Source organism: Capricornis sumatraensis, chromosome 10 (genome assembly GCF_032405125.1).
Source record: "Capricornis sumatraensis isolate serow.1 chromosome 10, serow.2, whole genome shotgun sequence".
Classification (NCBI taxonomy): domain Eukaryota; kingdom Metazoa; phylum Chordata; class Mammalia; order Artiodactyla; family Bovidae; genus Capricornis; species Capricornis sumatraensis.
This window is the reverse complement of record NC_091078.1, coordinates 11692912-11711908: the sequence shown is the minus strand read 5'-3', so window position 1 is coordinate 11711908 and position 18997 is coordinate 11692912. Positions and strand designations below refer to the sequence as shown.

The 18997-nt window shown below is 46.0% G+C and overlaps 2 protein-coding genes across 2 annotated transcripts in view; one reads left to right on the top strand and one right to left on the bottom strand.

Annotated features, from left to right (window-relative positions):
- The window catches only part of POLR3A (RNA polymerase III subunit A), a 43918-nt gene extending 32618 nt beyond the window's left edge, over window positions 1-11300 (bottom strand). The window contains exons 1-7 of the mRNA XM_068982045.1: window positions 11257-11300; window positions 7842-7977; window positions 7434-7571; window positions 6730-6901; window positions 6466-6620; window positions 406-645; window positions 129-291 (exon numbers count right to left, since the gene is read on the bottom strand). Coding sequence (XP_068838146.1) covers window positions 129-291; window positions 406-645; window positions 6466-6620; window positions 6730-6901; window positions 7434-7571; window positions 7842-7977; window positions 11257-11300 — 1048 coding nt within the window. The remainder of the gene's footprint in view (window positions 1-128; window positions 292-405; window positions 646-6465; window positions 6621-6729; window positions 6902-7433; window positions 7572-7841; window positions 7978-11256) is intronic.
- Window positions 11301-14382: 3082 nt separating this feature from the next.
- Window positions 14383-18234, top strand: RPS24 (ribosomal protein S24). Its single transcript, XM_068982290.1, has 4 exons — window positions 14383-14452; window positions 14541-14750; window positions 15429-15539; window positions 18117-18234. The coding sequence occupies exons 1-4, from the start codon at window positions 14420-14422 to the stop codon at window positions 18123-18125; spliced, it is 363 nt and encodes a 120-aa protein (XP_068838391.1). The 5' UTR covers window positions 14383-14419; the 3' UTR covers window positions 18126-18234.
- Window positions 18235-18997: the final 763 nt, after the last annotated feature.

The following is an 18997-nucleotide window of genomic DNA, read 5'->3' as shown; positions in this document are numbered from 1 at the left end:
TTTGGGAGCAACGTGACCAGAAAGGCCAAGGAAAGACTGTGATCTCCAACGAGATAAGCTGGACATACATTGCCCCAAACGAACCAAAGGCAGCAGACTGCCCTCTGCACAGGTAGGTGGACACGTACCCTGCTTCCCCTTCAGGCGCTGGACGAAGCCTCTGGTCCACTTCTTGGGTGCCATGTTGAGGGGAATGCCTGAGAGCTCGCTGTTGATGTAGAGGGCGCACTGCAGCTGCAGGAAGTCCCAGTCCTCCATGATCATCTGGGTCTTAGCTCCGGATATCCGATGCTAAGAATGAGCAGAGGCAAGCCTGGTCAATTTGACTTCCTCCATCAGACGCTTCCGTGTGCATGGATATACTCCAAAACCTGGAGTCTGCAAACGCTAGTGGGAAGTGCTGACCTTTTTAATGACGTCATTCAGGAAAATGATCTCTGTCAACTTCATCGTCAGATCGTCTTCATTGGTGCCAGACTTCAAATCGCTCACGACCGAGGGTCTGATACACAAAGGGGGCACCAAGAGTCGTGTGAGGATCAAATCGGAGGGCTTTCCAGCTTCCGGATTCATCAGAAGTAGAGGGATGTCTTCAGCTGGGATTCGTTTAAATAAATTCAAAACTACTAAGGGATTCAAGTTTTCCTATGGAAAGGAGGGAAGAGCAGAGAGAGAGCTTAGCTTTTTTTCCACAGCTTAGGCAAAGGTTTACTTCATGCCCCCTTACCCAGTAGTACCCAGTCTTCTTGGCACCAGGAACTGATTTTGTGGAAGATAATTTTTCCATGGCAGGGGGAAGGGGGAGATGGTTCAGGCAGTATTGCCAGTGACGCAGAGCAGCAGATGAAGCTTCACTTGCCTGCCGCTCACCTCTCATGCACCCGGTTCCTAATAGGCCTCTGACCAGTACTGGCCCATGGCCCAGGAGTTGGGGAGCCCTGCTCTAACAGCTTAACTGACAATATGTACAAGTGATGACAATGGTTCTGATAATTTGCTAAACTTTGCAAGAGCCCTAAAAATGTGCATGACTTTTATTCCAATAATTTAAGCCAATAATTCCACTTACTTTTTCCAAAGGGTGTGATTTTAGAAATTAACACAAAGATTTAGCTATAAGGATGCTCACTAAAGCAGATCTTAACTGTAAAAGCTGCTAACAACCTGAAAGGTTACTGGCCAGATAAAATCACGGTACATTCATATGCAGAAAACTATGAAGCCATTTAAAGAGAAAAAAAAATGAAGACACAAAAATGTGGCTTATGCCATGAAAGGCGCTCACAAAATATTGATAAACGAGATAGGTATGTTTACAATGTGATCTAATTTGGGCAAAGATGTACATATACAGAAAAGAGGAGATGGAAGAGTTTACCAAGGTGTGAACAGCGCCATCTTTAGCTGAGCTGGATTACCATTTTGCTTCTTTTTCTACATTTCACCTTTCTGTAATGAACTTTTCTTCGTATTAACTTCACATAACAGAGGCGCCACGGTGTAAAAATGCTGGTTATTAAATTTTCTTGGGATCAAAGACTGTGACTGAGACTATACATTGTCAGTACAATTTTCCGCACAGGACTTAATGAAACGGGGAACAAAGCCAAGAAAACTGATCAGCTCCTAGAACACTACCAAAGGAAAAGTTTCTACGGTCTTGCCCTGGAGGAGATGGCAGTGTGGCTGGGCAGAAGGAAGGAATCTTATCAGAGGCTTTCGAGTCCGGGCCCCTGTCCAGAGAACAATGCATGTCCTTGGCTCCCATCTCCCAGCAATGGGCACCTCACTGCCATCGGAAACATCAGGGAGGAGGAAGTTTAAATCTAACAAAATTCTAGAACGGGATGAAGGCGAGACGTCGCCTGTAGTACCACAGTCAGTCCTGGACAAGAACATTATGGAGCAGGAGGGCAGGAAGACTGGCAATGGTCTGGAAACCAGATCTCAGCAAGAGTGGTAAGAACAACTGCATCCCCAGAGGCATGAGGAAGAGGCCGCTGACTTACTGTTAAACACCAGGAACCAGACGTCAGAGACTGATGGGCAGCAGAGCGGGGCCCAGATGTGCATAAGGCAGAGCACCCTACCAGCCCGAGCTCTCTAGCCACGGGGCGCGGCTGCCTCGGGTGGTGGCGAGCCGGCACAGCTGGGGACTGGCACTCAGTCTGCAGGGATGACGTCATTATGGAGAGAGCTCATCTGCAGGCCTACCAGTCCCTGGATTTGTACTAAAACAGGAGCGGATACACAGCAGCCCTCTGGGAGTAGAGTCCAGAGTTTCTGTCCAACTCCTAAAGGCGTCTGTGACCCACGACAGGTCAGGAACCACTGCTCTAAGGTCTCTTCCACTGCAATCATGTTGCGCCTCCTGTAAAGGCACGGGGCTCCACATCCCTGAAAATTCAATGGGCGGGTACACACGTCAGTAAGTGAAAGTCGCTCAGTCATATCTGACTCTTTGTACCCCCATGGACTGTCGCCCGCTAGGCTCCTCTGTCCATGGGATTTCCCAGGCAAGAATTCTGGAGCAGGGTGCCATTCCTTTCTCCAGGGGATCTTCTAGACCCAGGGATCAAGCCTGGGCCTCCCACGCTGCAGGCAGACTCTTTACTGTGGGGGTCACCAGGGAAGCACCATGTCAGGACATGGGCCATCCTGAGGTTAATGAGACACCTTTCTGCTGCCTGTCTTTATAAAAGGTAAACGTAACTCGATAATTCTTTGTTTACTTTGGTGACTGAGTGGCTCTCTCTGAGGAGGGGTTGCTTGGAATTAGGCAAATGGTGGACTCATGCTTTGTTCTCATCCGTGGCACAAGAAAACCCAGAACAAACTGATAATCTTGGAGGACCTGCCACTACTCCAAGCACTGTGACTGGCATCACACAGGACCTCAGAAAAAGGGATCTTGTGAGGGACTCAACTTAAGTGAAGAAACTAGCAGAAATATAAGACGGAACACAAGAGGTGTATGGGGCATAGCAAATGTACGTGTGGTTGAGGGACAGGTGAAGACTGGGGTGGGGGTGCGTTGCAGAGAGCAGAGGAGGCTGCATGGAAGCCCAGGGATGGGGGATTCGGGAGAGAGGGAGGGTGCAGAAGCTCTCTTGAGCTGAAGGGACACACAAGAAAGAAACGGAAGAAGGCTTACCTCTCCATCATTATTTCTGTTAATACAGGAACATCAGGAATAAGAAGACCACAGTAACTGGGTCACAGGCTTGAAGCATTTGCTATTTGCTAAGCATCTGATCTGGAATCCATCTTTTACTCCTCATAATGGCCCTGAAGCAGACACTCTTGTAATCCCTGTTTCATAGTTGTGGAAACTCAAGTCCAGGTTGGGTCACGCGTCTAAGATCACAGAGTAAGTGAGCGGCAGTGTGCGTGCGTGCTAAGTCACTTCAGTCACGTCTGACTCTTTGTAACCTTATGGATGGTAGCCCACCAGGTTCCTCTGTCCTTGGGATTTTCCCAGCAAGAATACTGGAGTGGGTTGCCATTTCCTCCTCCAGGGGGATCTTCCTGATCCAGGGATCAAACATGAGTCTCCTGCATTGGCAGGCAGATTCTTTACCACTGAGGCATCTGGGAAGCCCCGAAGCTCTCAGCCATCACCACCCTAAATTACATCGAGGGTGTCAGCTGGGTCACATGGGCTGGGGTGGACAGAGAGGTGGCGGCAGTGGGGGACACAGAGAGGCAAGATGGACATGCTAGACAGGTGGCTCCTGAGTGGGAGGAGGTTACCTCCTGGGCCCAGTCACTCAGGACAGTGGGCCCCAACCTTCTGGCACCAGGGACTGATTTCCTGGAAGACAACTTTTTCATGGACCTGGGCTGAAGGGGATGGTTTTGGGATGATTCAAGCACACTACATTCACTGTGCGCTTTACTTCTAATCTAATGCCACTGCTGATCTTGAAGGAGGTACTGCTCCCTGGCCTGGAAGTTGGGGACCTCTGACTTAAGAGACTTTTCCAAACAAGATGCCTCCTAGGCCTTAGACAATTCTACTGCAGAGGGTGCGGAAGCAGAGGAGACTTGGTCCTCTGCACGTAAGGACAGTGGCCTCAGGGGCCCGGGCGGAGAGTGGGCAGGGGAAAGTGGCGACAGGCGTCAGGGAGGCTGATCTGGGGGCAGCAGAGGGAACACACAGGAGCCTGCAGCTAAGGCCACACTCAGGAGAGCTGGGCAGCCCTCAGACTCACTGAACGCTTTCTGCACAGTTGTCAGCCTGGAGGGTAGAATTCTTCCACACTCACGCTGGGAAGAGGACGAGATCAGCTTTCTCAGTCTGCACCTTCACTTCCTCTGAAGGAGCCTGAAGACATCTCCACTGGGATGCACGGCTGATGCCGTCCCCCATCATGGTACTCCATGTTTCCAGACGCCGGCGCGTGGACTCCGGCTCGCCTCTGACCGCCTCCTCTCCCACCCGTTGCCACAGTGGCTGGTCATCAGTTACCATCCATTCTGCCTGCACACTCTGACCTCTGGCTTCACTATCACTGCCCAGGGTCACGACCTGCTTCCTTTTTACATCTCACTCTCTAATATATAATAGTAAACTGCACAAATCTTAAAGAGATGGCTAAAGTTTTACACAAGGACACATACACCACCATTCAAATCAGGAGAAAGAACATGTGCTCCTCTCCAGAAAACGCCCTGATACCCCTTTCTCAGTACTAAGCCCTCACCCCAGTTTAGTCCGGCCTGAGTCCAACGCAATCACACGCTTTGGACTCGCATATAAGGCTGCCTGCTCTCAGCAGGGCTCTGCGATTCAGCCAGGCTGTGTGTGCCAGCTTGACTCTCACTCCAGGACAGTACTCCACCGCGTGGATCTACGACAATCTGCACACTCTCCTGTTGACAGGCATCTGGGGTGCTTCTAATTCTGGCTTTTATTAATGAAGCTGCAACGAACATACTTGCACAGATATTTCTGTGGACGTATGCACTTGTCTCTCTTGGGTACATGCCCAAGAATAAGGCTGCTAATCATATGCTGGAATTTCAGAGTGGTGGAAACATTTTACAAGGTTACTATCGATATAGGAGTGCCAGCTGCATCAGATCCTTGCCAGCACTTGGTTTCCAGTTGTTTTACATTTAATTTTTCTAAGAGAGTGTGTGTTTTAATTAGTATTTCCCTGATGACTAATAATGTGGAACAACTTTTCATCTACTGATTGGCTGTTTGAACATATCCTTTTGTGAAGTGCCTATTCAAGTCTTGCTTCTGCTTTTAAAAATCAGGACTTCATATTCCGGACATGACAGTCCTTTGTCAGACATATGAAAGGTGAGTATTTGCTCCCAGCTTGTGACCTGGTTTTTCATTTTTGTTACAATGTCTTTTGAGCAGTCAGGCTGTTCTAAAATGTCATTGTTTATGTCCCTCCCTTGCTTAAAACCTGAATGGCTCCACATTCTCCAGAGTGGGAGGACCTCGACAAAGTGCGTTCAGCTGTCCATCTTTTCTCCAGCACATGCCTGCACCCCAGCGGCCTCAAAGAGGATTCCCCCTCCACCACTTACTCTTTTCTTGGCTGATGCAGCCTCACAGAGTTGCTGTGAGGATAAAATATGAGGCGATCCACGGAAAGAAGTTGGACCGACCCCGGAAGGTAATAGCAGTCACTAAGTGCAAGGTGCTTTTGTTAGCAAAATGCTGGGACTTTTGAGCAGAACTTGGCTTCAGAAGGAGCCCCAACACAGCCTCCTGGACGTGGCAGGCTCACTGCCCTAGACTCTCTAAACCCTACAGGTTTAACGACCACAACAAGCCACACCTTCCCTCACAGTCTGCCCCAACCAAGCCCCGCTGACTTCCCACTCCTTCCTATCCTTTCCATTCCTGTGACAGTCAGCACCGTGTCGCGTGGTATTGGCTATGTTTTCACGGGTTAATGTCCTACAACACCTTTAAAACCATGGGATTCCTGGGTGCAGACCCACTGCCTTGTGGTTCCCGATGCTCCCTACAGGTCTGACAGTTTGGTACTCAGTGGCCACTTAATTGTTAGTTTTGTACACTATCAATTCTAGAAGGTACCATGTGTCTCAAGTACTAATCGAATTCAGAATGAGGCAGAACAAGACACTTCATAAAATCCTACTAATTAATCTGTGCCAAGTAAAGCAATGGAAATTACCTAGAAATTGATTAATGCCGCATCCATATGAGAAACAGGATCCCTCAGTGTATGCTGTACCCAGCTATGCTTTTACAATCTTTTACAACGAAAATGTAACACGTGTTACCTATATAATTAAACTCGTTAGTTACGAGGACAGCTCACAATAAATTGAGTGCCAGGTGAATACCTGTCACATGAAGTATCCCTGGAGATCTAACCCCAGTGGACCTTCTGTTCTGGAGGAACGGTGTACCCAGAGGGTGAGGAGACAACGTGTGATGCGGACAGAGGGGGCAGGCAGGGGCGGGCTCACCTGCGCCTTTCCCAGCAGAGGCTCCACTTCTTTGTTATGCTCTATGGCGGTTTCAAAGGACTGGAGGAAACTTGATACGATGGGATCCATCACTTTCTTGTTGGTCTTGTATTTCTCATGGATTATCTTCAGCAACCCGCATTTCTTGACAGTACCTGGTTGGAAAAATCGGGTTCTTGGCTAGGCTGGTCTGAGCTCATGATCTAGGAAATGAAGTTGCGGAAACCGCCATCGCGATGAAGACAGGATGTGTGTCTGGCTCACCATTGAAGGCGCCACAGTGATGGCACGTGTTCTTTTTCCGGCACTTGTCAGAGATTTTCTTCTTTAGCCCTCGCTTCTGGAGGTAGGTCAGGCCGGGCCTCTTTAGATAATCCAGAAACTGCTTCTTCTCCTCCTGGGACAGCATGATGTGGCAGCAGGTTTTACAGATCATCTTTTGAAAATTGAACAAAACAGATAAAAGGATGAGAGGATGAAAAAGTATTTTCTTTTTTCTTTTTTTATAAAAAAGCTGCATCTACCCCTTGTCCAGGACACTTAACTATATGCACAGACCTACAGGAAGACATGCTTAGAGGCAGCCCATGGTCACCACAATGCTGGCTGTAGCCACAGCCGGCAAGTGGGGTTTTTGTTAGCTGTATTCCCTTTCGTGTGCTTGAATTACCTTGTGCTTGTACTGCTTGAATTATTGTTATTTTTTTATAATATATATCTACAACCTACTCAAGAAAAATCAAGGAAAAAGAATCTTCAAGCAATTTAACTTATTGCAGGATGAAATATTATGCCACAGAAACCAAAACAAAACAAAAAACAAACCCCTCAAACAAAACAAACATTACATGTTTAGTATAAAGATGTTCCCCACGTGTATCCCCGACCAAGCTCACTCCCATGTCCCTGGATCAGTAACTTTCAGGGAGATGGAGTTACTGCATGGAGATGAACACACACACGCTTACCTGTAAGATGCCTATAACTGCTCGGAAGTACCCCACGTGGAAGCACGGCAGCTCCAAGTCAATGTACCCATAATGGCCCAGACAGTCAGCCAAGTTCTTCCCACAGGTTTCACAAGGGCGGTCCTTCTCACTTGTACCCTGTGAATAAAAGTATGATCAATAATACGTGGAGACCAGTGGAGAGGAAACTGGGATGAGCCCTCACAGGTGGCCAGGGGACCCAGAGTCAGAATCACCTGGGAAGGTGCAGGGTATTCATGTTCGCTGGACCAAGGAAGGCTGGAGTCCCTGAGATATGCTGGGGAAGGGGGGAGGTGGAAGGAAGACCTGGCTTCTTCCTAGCTGGTAAGTCACGAGTTTCACCAGCCAGTCAAAACACGCAGAGCCACGAAGGGCAGCAGGTCTTACCATCCTGTGGTCCAGCACCCCGTGCAGCAGCGGGGCGTGGCTGTTGTCCTGGCTGTACAGGTTCTTACTCACAACCTGGATGTGTGCCTGCTGCCGCATCTCCTCGGCTGACTTCATCCCAAAACAGATGTGGCTTCTGCAATGGAAAGAGACAGGGGAACAGTTACATCAAAACCACGTACCAGGAAGAACATTTATGCATGTGACCCACCATAAGCAACCTTATCCTTCCCACGCCTGACAGGGTCTGTTCTCTCATCACTAAATGTCCTTCATCCTGCTGACTGTTCTCACCTTCGTTATCTAAGGACGGTGCTCACCAGTTGCACCTACCTCCTTGCTGCTAAATCCAGGAAGAATTTCTCATTTGAACGTCTCTCTGTAGCACTGACAGCAACCTCCTCACCCCTTATCTTGCAAATAATTTCTTTCCTTGGCTTTGGTAACACCATCCATGCTTTGAGTTTTTTCCCCTCTCAGGCTGTTACATCTTAAGTTTCTTCTGTGGCCTCTTCTACTGCCCTCTCTCAGACGCTGGCTTTTCTCCCTACCTGGGGTTACAACCCCATCCCTCCTTGCATTCTATACCTTCTTCCCGAGTGGTGTCTGTCTAATCTCTATCTGTAGGCCAACTATTCCGACTCATACACACACCTCCTTTGGACAGTTACACAAGTACCTAAACTCGGCAATTTCTCTCCCAAATCTGTTCCTTTGTTCATTTTCCCAACAAACTGGGGGTTTACAATGTGCCAGGCACCATCCTGAGGGGCTGAGGGTACAGGTTAAGACAAGACAAACTCCCTTCCCACATGGGGCTCAGTTTCAGGGAGGGCAAGACAGAGAATAAACAGATTCACAAAAGTGAATAGATGTAAAGACTGAAAACACTGAAGCCTAGGGGAGAGTTTGACAAGACTATGTGATGTGGTCAGAAAGTCTGGAAAATTGACATTTCAGCTGAATTCTGAATCAGAGGGAGCCAGTCATAAGATGATCAAGAAGTCATGCATAAGAAGTACAGCTTAACTAGGGCAAGGGTTCTAGAGGCAGCTCAAGCCTGGCATTGTCAAGGCACCAAATGAAACCAGCAGTGTAGAGCATAGAAAGCTAACGGTACAAGAAAAAGCCAGTGGGGTTTGCAAAGACCAGCTTTAGCGGGGCTTGGGGACTCTGACAAGCAATTTAAATGTTAGTCCAAGGGAAAGCTGCCTGAAGAGTTCAAACTGAAGTGTCAAGGATCTAATTTGCATTTTAATAGAGTCACTCAGGTGGTCAGAGGAAAACAGATTATATCTACATCTGAATATAGTTGGAGGTTGGGATGGGTTTGGAGGGACCACCAGGGATAATTTATCCAGCAAAGAGGCACGTTTCCCATTCACAGAGTCACCCAAGCAAGAAATTCTGTGCATCAATTTCATTTCTCCCTTACCCATCCCTACCAAAAGTGTCAATTTCACACCCCTCAACCGAGGGGTGATGATGGCCATCATCAAAAATTCTACAAATAATAAATGCTGGGGAGTGTGTGGAGAAAAAAGAACCCTCATTCACTGTTGGTGGGAATGTAAATTGGTACAACCAGTATAGAGAAAGGTACGGAGGTTCCTTTGAAAACTAAGAAGAGTTACTGTATGATCCAGCAAGCCCACTCCTGGGCATATATCTGGAGAAAACTACAGTCTGAAAAGCTACACCTCAATGTTCACTGCAGCTCTACTGACAACAGCCAAGACATGGAAGCAACCTAAAAGTCCATCAACAGATGCATGGATAAGATGTGGTGTGTGTGTATGTATATACACATAAGCCATACACACACCATAAAAAAGAAACAATGCCATTTTCAGTAGCATGGATCGCTCTAGAGATTATCACACTAAGTAAGCTAGACAGAGAAAGACAAATGTCAGGATATTGCTTATATGTGGGGGAGAAAAAGATACAAATGAGCTTATTTACAAACACACAGCAAACAAACTTATAGTTACCAAAGGGGCAGGTGGGGGTGGTGGAGATAAATTAGGAGTTTGACATGAAAATATACACTTACTATATTTAAAATAGATATCCAACAAGAAGCTACTGTATGGCACAGAAATGTATACTTAATATTTTGTATAACCTATAAAAGAATCTAAAAAAATAATACAAATATAATCTAAGAAAGAACATGTGTATAAAATAACATATAGTATATATATAATAAAAGGTATATTTTTTAGATTCTTTAACAGATATTATACGTATTGTTTCTTATACCTATTATAGGCACATTATGTTATTTTATACATATATATTCTTTCTTATATTACATATATGTATTCTTTTTTAGATTCTTTTCCCTTATAGATTTTAAAAAAAGAGTATCTGCATTGCAGGAACTTTAGGAGACGTGGGTTCGATCCCTGGGTCTGGAAGATCCCCTGGAGGAGGGCACACAACCCACTCCAGTATTCCTGCCTACAGAATCCCATGGACAGAGGAGCCTGGTGGGTTACAGTCCAGGCCGTTCGCAAAGAGTATGTAACTAACACAACATTGTAAATCAACTATACCTCAATTGACAAAAAAGCCCCCTCACTTCCTCCAAGATGACTCTGGAACAAAGCTGCAAAATAAGCTTTCTTCTCATCACTGTAATGTCTCCCTCCTCTATGCTCCTGGAAGAAGGCTGTTTGGCTTGCTTTCTTCCATCTGAGCCCCTTTCCCACTGGTGCCAACCCTTGTCCTTGCACTTGTCCAGCTCAACCGTTGACTGGCCTACCTTTTCCAACCAGACTAAGCAGTAAGGTCTTCCTCATGGAACATCTCTTAACGCCTATCACCGGGCCCAGCACACAGTACCTTCCTCAACTAAGTGTCTCCTGCAGGAACGATTGATTTATTTCTTTACTGGAAGCTCTAAGGGCAAGGCTGTGACCTATTAAATTTCACCTCATTTTTGAGACTGCTATCCATGTGCCTGTGACACAGCTTTCTAGCTGGTAACTCCATTCTTTTGGTCAACAAATATTACCTCCGTGTCACGTGTTCTGCAGCAAAATGAGTCCCCGCCCCAGGCTGCTTCCCAAGCTGTAGTGACCAAAGATTCGTCATCATCTGACCTCAGGAAAACTCTAGTATCGACCCAGGGTGTACGTTATCGCCAAGGTTCCCACCACATCTCCCCTTCTCTGCTGAAACCCAAAGCAACACCCGGGCCTGCGGTTCCCCAGATGCTGAAATACCCTCTGCCCAATCAATATTCATTAACCTGATACTCCAGAGCTGTGCCCACACCTCCCACTGATTCTTGGTCCTTTCGTTCCAACTGACCCTCAGCTATGACGCTTCGAGACCCAAGACCCTTGGCCTTGGATTCCTTTACCCCTAATTTCTGTGCCCTTTGGGGATTTTGGCTCCATCTTACATTTTCTTGGCCACATCTGTCTCCCGGAACTGCTCCTTCACCATGGTGACGGCTGCCGGGGCTCCCTCCTATAAACTCCTGGAGCTGGGTTAGAAATGCGACGTTCTGCGTACCACCCGTGGCTGCTTCTTCACCGGTTGCTAACACATCTGCGGCATTCTTTCGGCCACCGTAGCACGCCCCACGTGCCCGCCCCCACTTCCGCTACTCGCTAGCGCGAGTCTGTCAAGAGAGGCTTCAGGCACGCAGCTTCTCGCCTTCTCCCCATACCGCCATCTGGCGGCACCTCGTTGAAACCGCCGCGAAGCCCGAGCTGTATTTTCCAAGTTCAATTTCCAATCTATTTCTGGTTTATTGGTCTGTCTCTCTCTGAACCTGCACTCTTTATTTTATTGTTACACATCTATCTCCCTGTAATCAATGGACAAATTTCAAATAGCAAATACTTATTAGAAGCTATAAAGAAAGCTGAGCATCGAAGAATTGGTGCTTTTGAACTGTGGTGTTGGAGAAGACTCTTGAGAGTCCCTTGGACTACAAGGAGATCCAACCAGTCCATCCTCAAGATCAATCCTGGGTGTTCATTGGAAGGACTGATGTTGAAGCTGAAACTCCAATACTTTGGCCATCTTATGTGAACAGCTGACTCATTGGAAAAGACCCTGATGCTGGGAAAGATTGAGGGCAGGAGAATGGGACGACAGAGGATGAGATGGTTGGATGGCCTCACTGACTTAATGGACCTGAGTTTAGGTAAACTTTGGGAGTTGGTGATGGACAGGGACACCTGGCGTGCTGTGGTTCATGGAGTCGCAAAAGAGTCGGACACAACTGAACGACTGAATTGAACTGATTAAAAGCCCACTCCAGTAGTCTTGCCTGGAAAATCCCATGGACAGAGGAGCCTGGTAGGCTACAGTCCATGAGGTTGGATAGAGTCGGATACGACGGAGCGACTTCACTTTTCACTTTAACCTTGAGGGTTGGGATGGGGAGGAAGGTGCGAGGTGGGGGGTTCAGGATGGGGGACACATGTACACCCATAGCTGATTCATGTGAATGTATGGCAAAAACCACTACAATATTGTAAACTAATTAGCCTCCAATTAAAATAAATTTACAAAAAAAAGCAGCTCACTTTTGTAGGGACTAAGATTTTCATGAAAAGACAAAGTTTTGGGAAAAAATTTAGACAATCAGATTCTCTAATCTCACAAAAATAACGGTCAGGTCTGAGTACTTGAAATAACAAAAGGTTTTGAGTCAGTTCTGCAGTTTCCCCAGCGGTAAAATGAGGAGGCTAGTCGAAGGGACCGCCAAGGATGCCTTCCACCCTTACCAACCGCTAACGCGGGTGGAGGGGATTTAACTTCAATCTGGTTTAATTTAAAGTCCAGACAGTCCAAAATAATGAATCGAAGTGGAACATGTGCTAGCATAAATCTACTCCGTCTAAACAGTGCGCCCTCGGGATTGGCCAGTTCCCGTTCGGCGGGGTGTGGCGAAAGACCACAGATATCAGATCTTAAGCACTTTCAAACAGGCATTGGCGAGGTCGGCCTCACGGTCCGGCCACGCCCCCACGTCGGCGCCGTCCGGGGACCTTCCGTGAGCGTTGATATGATTGGCCGGCGAAGATTTAGCCCTCTTTTCCTCCCTGGCTGCTTGAAGATCAGCCGCCATCATGGTGAGTGTCTCCGGTCCCGTGCATCCATCCGCTGCGTATCCGCGCCATCCTCCGTCCCCTGGTTCTGACATTGGCGTTACATCCCCCCAAAGCCCAGTTACTCTTCCTTGGCCGAGTCTGACCGGGGAGACCTGTTGCCGAGGGCCTGGGAGCCGCCGGCGAGGAGTCCGGGCTGTGTGCTGTCTACCTAGACATGCCGGGCTTTCAAAAGTCCCAGGAGTGGGGGATTGCGGGAGTACCTACTGCGTTTGTCGTCCTCGTGGAGTCTAATGGGTGGGGTGGGGTGGGGTGGGGTGAAGAGAGAGACACCCCATTTGCACTCCCATCCTGGGGTAGACGGTTTGCCAGTGAAGGCTGCCCAGGAGGTGAAGAGGGTGCCAGCAGCGCCCGGGCGAGTTGCGGCGAGTGAAACTGTCATGTGTAAGCTACAGTTACTGTCAGCCGAATGCATTCTCTTGTTTCACATGGGGAAAACGGAGGCCTCCGGGTGTGGAGCCACTTTAAGGATTGCCATGCCTTTACTAGTTCACTCATTTGAAGGCTCACCAGTTTTTAACCCCGCACCATCCTCGACCTATTTTTTCCTTGATCCCGACTTTAAAGAATTGAACTTTGTTGAAGTGGATTTAGTTTGGTGTGGTTTTTTTAAACTGTAGTTGAAATAGCTATCAATTTACTCTGAGAGCTCTTACCGGTTAAGTTTTTGTTGGTAGTGTAAACATGCCGAATGCCCACATTCTTTGGTAGTTACTGTGTACAAGCAGTGGGGCCGTTCAGAAGGGAATACGATTTTTGTGGGATGTAGAGTTGGTCATTCAAGAAGGGTAGTTTACCTGAAGAAAATGCAATGCTTCTCAGACCTCTGCGGGCTGTTACAAACAGGGTGGTCTGACAATAACATTTGTAGAATCACAGCTTCACCCCAGAGAAGTGGAACTTGGGGTGATTTTTGTCTTTAAGGGTACAATTGGCAGAGTCTGGAGACATTCTTGGTCACAACTAGGAAGTGGGTATTCCTCTAGACGTTCTGAAATACACGGGACAGTCTGCACAACAAAGTAGTAGCGGGAGCAAGGCATCTGAAGTTTGAGAAACCTGGAGAGTGATTTCTGTAACAAAACGAAGTAGCCTTTACAGATTCAGTGTGTGGCTGTTGAGCGTGTATTCTTGGTACTGTTTTTTGTGTTGGGGTGACCTGTAAGTTAGGCATTTTGCTAGTAAGTGTGTTAGGAGGAGATGGGAATTGGTGCCTTTTTTTCCCCTTTTATTCACGGTTTCCTGGCACTAACGCGTATGACTACTTTGTTTTAAATTAACTGTTCACAGATAGTGGCTATTGATGTGGACCTTGCATTTCTAGATCTTGGAAAATCACAGTAGGGTCAAGAAAAGATTGACTAGTTATTACAACTATTATTATTAAAATGAGCGTTATGTTTTCAGAACGACACAGTAACTATCCGGACTAGGAAGTTCATGACCAACCGACTGCTTCAGCGGAAACAAATGGTAAGGAAGGGTGCATCAGTGTTTGGTTGCTCAGTTTAGAAGATGTGTTTCCTTATAATATACACTAAACTTGATAATTTCTTCGTAGGTCATCGATGTTCTTCACCCTGGAAAGGCAACAGTACCTAAAACAGAAATTCGGGAAAAACTGGCCAAAATGTACAAGACCACACCAGATGTCATCTTTGTATTTGGATTCAGAACTCATTTTGGTGGTGGCAAGACAACTGGCTTCGGCATGATTTACGATTCCTTGGATTACGCGAAGAAGAATGAGCCCAAACATAGGCTTGCAAGAGTAGGTGTCCTCATTTGTTCAGTCGCTGCTGGAGACTTTTAATGGCATTGTATTGTGGGTGCAGCAGAATGAGCAAGAGCAAGCATTCTGGAGGGATAACATACTAAACTCTTTGAGTGGTTGGCAGAAAAGGTTCTTTGATAAAACGCACAGATAGAGTGTGGGGTTCAGATGGTGTCTGCAGGATTTGAGGAGGTGCCTTTTCAGCTGGGTCTGGAAGAGCAGGTGAAGTGCTTCTGGAGGTGGGAACTGGCTGGCAGTAGAGGGATGGGTTTAGAAACCGTAGGTTGGCCCTACTTGAAGTGAAATCTTTATTCTCAAATGTCTTGGAGTTTGCACTTAGCTTCGTAGCTTAGGTTCATTGAGCAAGGAGCCATGAAAAGTTGCGGGTGGTTTCCTGAGTATCAGGTGCATAGTGAACTACAGTGGATCCTTGAAGAACACTGGTTTGAATGTCCACTTACATGCAGATGTTTTTTTCAGTCGTGAAGTCTATAGTGCGGTGATCTAAGGTTGGTTGAATACATAGTGGCAAAAGAAAGCGGATGTGGAGGGCCAGGCCAGCCACACATTCTACTGAGATACTTGACTCTGTCGAGATTTGATGTGCTTATTCCTGGAGTTGGATGAGTTGATGTTTGCAAGTCATATGTTCATATGTACACCTTTTTCCTTCAGCATGGCCTGTATGAGAAGAAAAAGACCTCAAGAAAACAGCGAAAGGAACGCAAGAACAGAATGAAGAAAGTCAGGGGGACTGCAAAGGCCAACGTTGGTGCTGGCAAAAAGGTATAGTCTATCGAGGAAAATACAGAAATGTTTCAGGTTTTTAGTTTGTAGAAAAGTGGGGTTTTGTTTTCTTAATAACCTTTCTTAATGTTTCTTCTTTTCCCACTTCTTCTGGATTACAGAAGGTAACGTGTTTTGAGAAGCCACGTAATGTAGTATCTTAACACCTCAGTAGAGTAGCTTTGCCCACCCCTTAGCTCACAGATTAGCACAGCACAGGGCCACATCGGTTCAGTGATCCTGGTGGGTGCCTTGCAAGTTTTACCAGAAAAGTTTTCACTTTACTGCTAATTGCAAAGGTTTGTAAAGAGGGAGCGGATCTAGGTTCCCAAGACTGACGTCCTTAAAATTGGCAGCTGATTGAGGAAGCAGCTGAATCGATGTGGTCCGTGTTTTCCTGGCACACTGGAGAGGCAGCACGGTTTTCCCTTGCTTTCCTCTCCAGTTAGTCAGGACTTGAGTGATTTTAATTCTCAGCTTTTTACCAGCTTGGCTAGCTAATTGTAAGTAGTTGAATGGAATTAAGGTGTTGGGTTGTGTCAAATTAACAAATAATTAAGTGTTCTGTGAACTTTTTTTTTTTGCCTTTTCCCTCTACTTTCTTGGAATTCTTGTTCATCAGAAATGAAGTGTCTAGCAGGTACTGAGATTGTGAGCACGGTGTGGGGATGGATGCATCACCTTCACTGAATTTGCTTTGATGCTTTGCATGTTGGCTTCCAGAGGAGAGTTTTGTAGCAGAGTCTGTTATATAACAAACACTACTCCTATGGTTTAAAATAGTATATTGTGAGCAAAGGAGAGAAACTTTAAATCACGTTTATTTTGGAAACTCAGAAATGCATGTTAAGTTGTGAAGTGTCCCAGTGGAGGAAGGTGGCCCCTTTTAATTGGCACTTGCTGTGTTCCAGAGCACCACATACCCAGGAAATGAATGGCTTTACTTCATTAACAAGGGATTGGGAAGGGTTCTCTGATCCAGTCATGAGCAATGTCTCTCTTGGAGACTGGTTGATTGACTGGCAGCTCGATAAACTGGCCCAGAAAATCTGGCAAAGCCTCTGTCTCAGAGCACCCACTCAAAGCTGCCTTTCACCATCTCTCTACTGTCCCATTGCTTATCAGCTTTCTATCTGATGCCCCCTTTTTTTAATTGAAAAATTTCCAAGATAATGGAGTATTCACATCAAAACCTTTGATAAGCTTTTCCCATAGACACTTAAATATATTTGTACCGTGAGCAGCCTAAACATGTAACATGAACAGTGGCCTGAGAGTGGACTGGGGCTGCAGGGTTTGAAACAGTGGTGGTCACAGCCCTGTGTGTTTCCCTGTGTGACTCCCTGCAGAGTGGGCAGGACACCTGGTGTGCGCCTTAGGCTCTGACCACTTCCTGGTGCTGAGGAGCTGTAGTGGACGGACTGCAGAGGAACTGCTTGCTGCTTAGAACTGCTCCCTGTTTGTGAGGCTTACTAAACCTGTTGACAAATTCCAGAAGTTGAAAAGCAGTCAATATTTGTGTACTGATCTAGATCTGAAGAACGTTTTTACGTTTTGTTTTTTTTTCATTCAGCCACGTGTTAGTGCTCAGTGGTGACAGTGTGCAGAAAGTCAGGCATCCTAATTGTTCTTTTTAACTTAATTTTTGTTCACATGTTGGAATTACATCTTTTGGGTGCTGTAGAGTTTTACATTAAAAGGATAGTCTTTTGTTTGAGTAGCGATTGAACTATTTTTACATCAGCTAAATTCTGTCTCTTAAGATACTAATTTGCTACTTTTGTTGATTGTGAATAGTGGCTTTTAAATTACTGAACCTGAGACAGGTCTTAAAGACTTGCTTGATCCTTTAGAGCTCTCCCTTTGGTTAAATTAGACTTTAGTCTGGGATGATTCTCAAGTCTGTTGATGGTGCTAACATGCCCAGCATGGTGTTGCTGAGCAGAGCAGAGGGGCTGAGGCTTCTAAAGTGGGCATTGGTAGCCTAAGAACCATAGAAATCGGGCAGGGTGTTCTCAAAATTGGGGAGAATAAAATCAATTAGTGCATCTTGGGAGTGCTCTATATACAGTTGCAAAGAATAAAACAATCATCATTAAGGTACCTGATTGCATGCAGATTATTTAGGAGTTTGCAAAGGGACTATTAACGAAATGTTTCTTTTCCCTCTTCCCTCCTTTCTCCCTCCCCTGCCACTATTCAGTGAGCTGGAGATTGGACAACAGGTATTCAAGCTTTTCATTTAGATTGTTAGATTTTTTGGTTGACAGCATTAAAGCATGTGAAATGATTTAGAAGCATATTTACAGTTGCTGTCAAGAGTTGTGCCTTTTAAAAACTAGCAGTGTCATGGTTTTGTTTTCAGCACTTATTTTTGTCTCATCCCTAACTGGAATGTTTTTTATGTCTTCGTGCTTGCATTGTGTTGAGATTACACAGCCTTACTATGGACTAGGTTACTAATGTTCGTTCTGCATGAGTGCCATTAAGTTTGCAGTTTGTTGAAGACTGTACTGTTAATTTTTAAAGACTTTTGAAGGTAGTTGCTAACTAATTTCTTTTTTCTTTGATTCACAGAAGGAGTAAAGATTCTGCAGTGACTGTATCTGTGGTGATTGTGCAGATTTTCCATGAAAGAGAAAATAAACTAAGACCTTTTACATGTCTGGCTGTTTGGAGTATATTTGAAGTTTCTTGGGAGTGTTGTAAATTGGTTTGCTATTTAACAGAATTAAACAGCCCAAGATCACATGTTCCATTAAGCATTCAGTGAAAACTTGCCACGATTGGGGTGGTGTGTGTCCTTTCCTTTACTAGCACAAAGATGTGAGTGTGTAGAGTATCTGTAGCATGGGGGCATGTAGGGCCAGTCCAGTGTGCCGTGTTAATACTTGGTATTGTAGTTGGTCAGTCTCTGAAAGAGACATTTGAAACCTGAATTTCTTTTTGGTCTTACTAAAACCCTACTTAGTTGTTAAGGAGAAAAAAATGTGCTGGCTGTGATAAAAATGAAAGTTACTAGGTTGCATTCTCATTATTTACCCTGGAACAAATAGGATCTGACAAAATCCTTAGTCTATCACAGGTTTGTGCTTATGTGATAAATGGGTGTTCTGTTGTGGGTGGAGAATTTGGAAAAGGCTCTAAAGTGGTGAATATTTGTGTAGTGTGTAGTTGCTTGGTAAGGCTGATTGTGCACGGGTTTTATGAGGTATGGAGGATTATCTGGTGCTGCTTTTTCTTTGCCAGGTGCTGATTCTCAGATTGGCTTTCTCAGGCTGAACTGGCTTGCTGGTCAGTTGTGTGGGGGTGGCGGGCTTGAGGGTGCATGAGTTGGGAGAGCTTGAGTGTTCAGTGTGGGCAGAAGAGACGCTAATAGTTTGGGCTTTTCTGTATCATTCATTCTTCCCCACAGTTGGTGTGATTGGTTTGTACATGTAGGGGTCAAGCTTATAAAT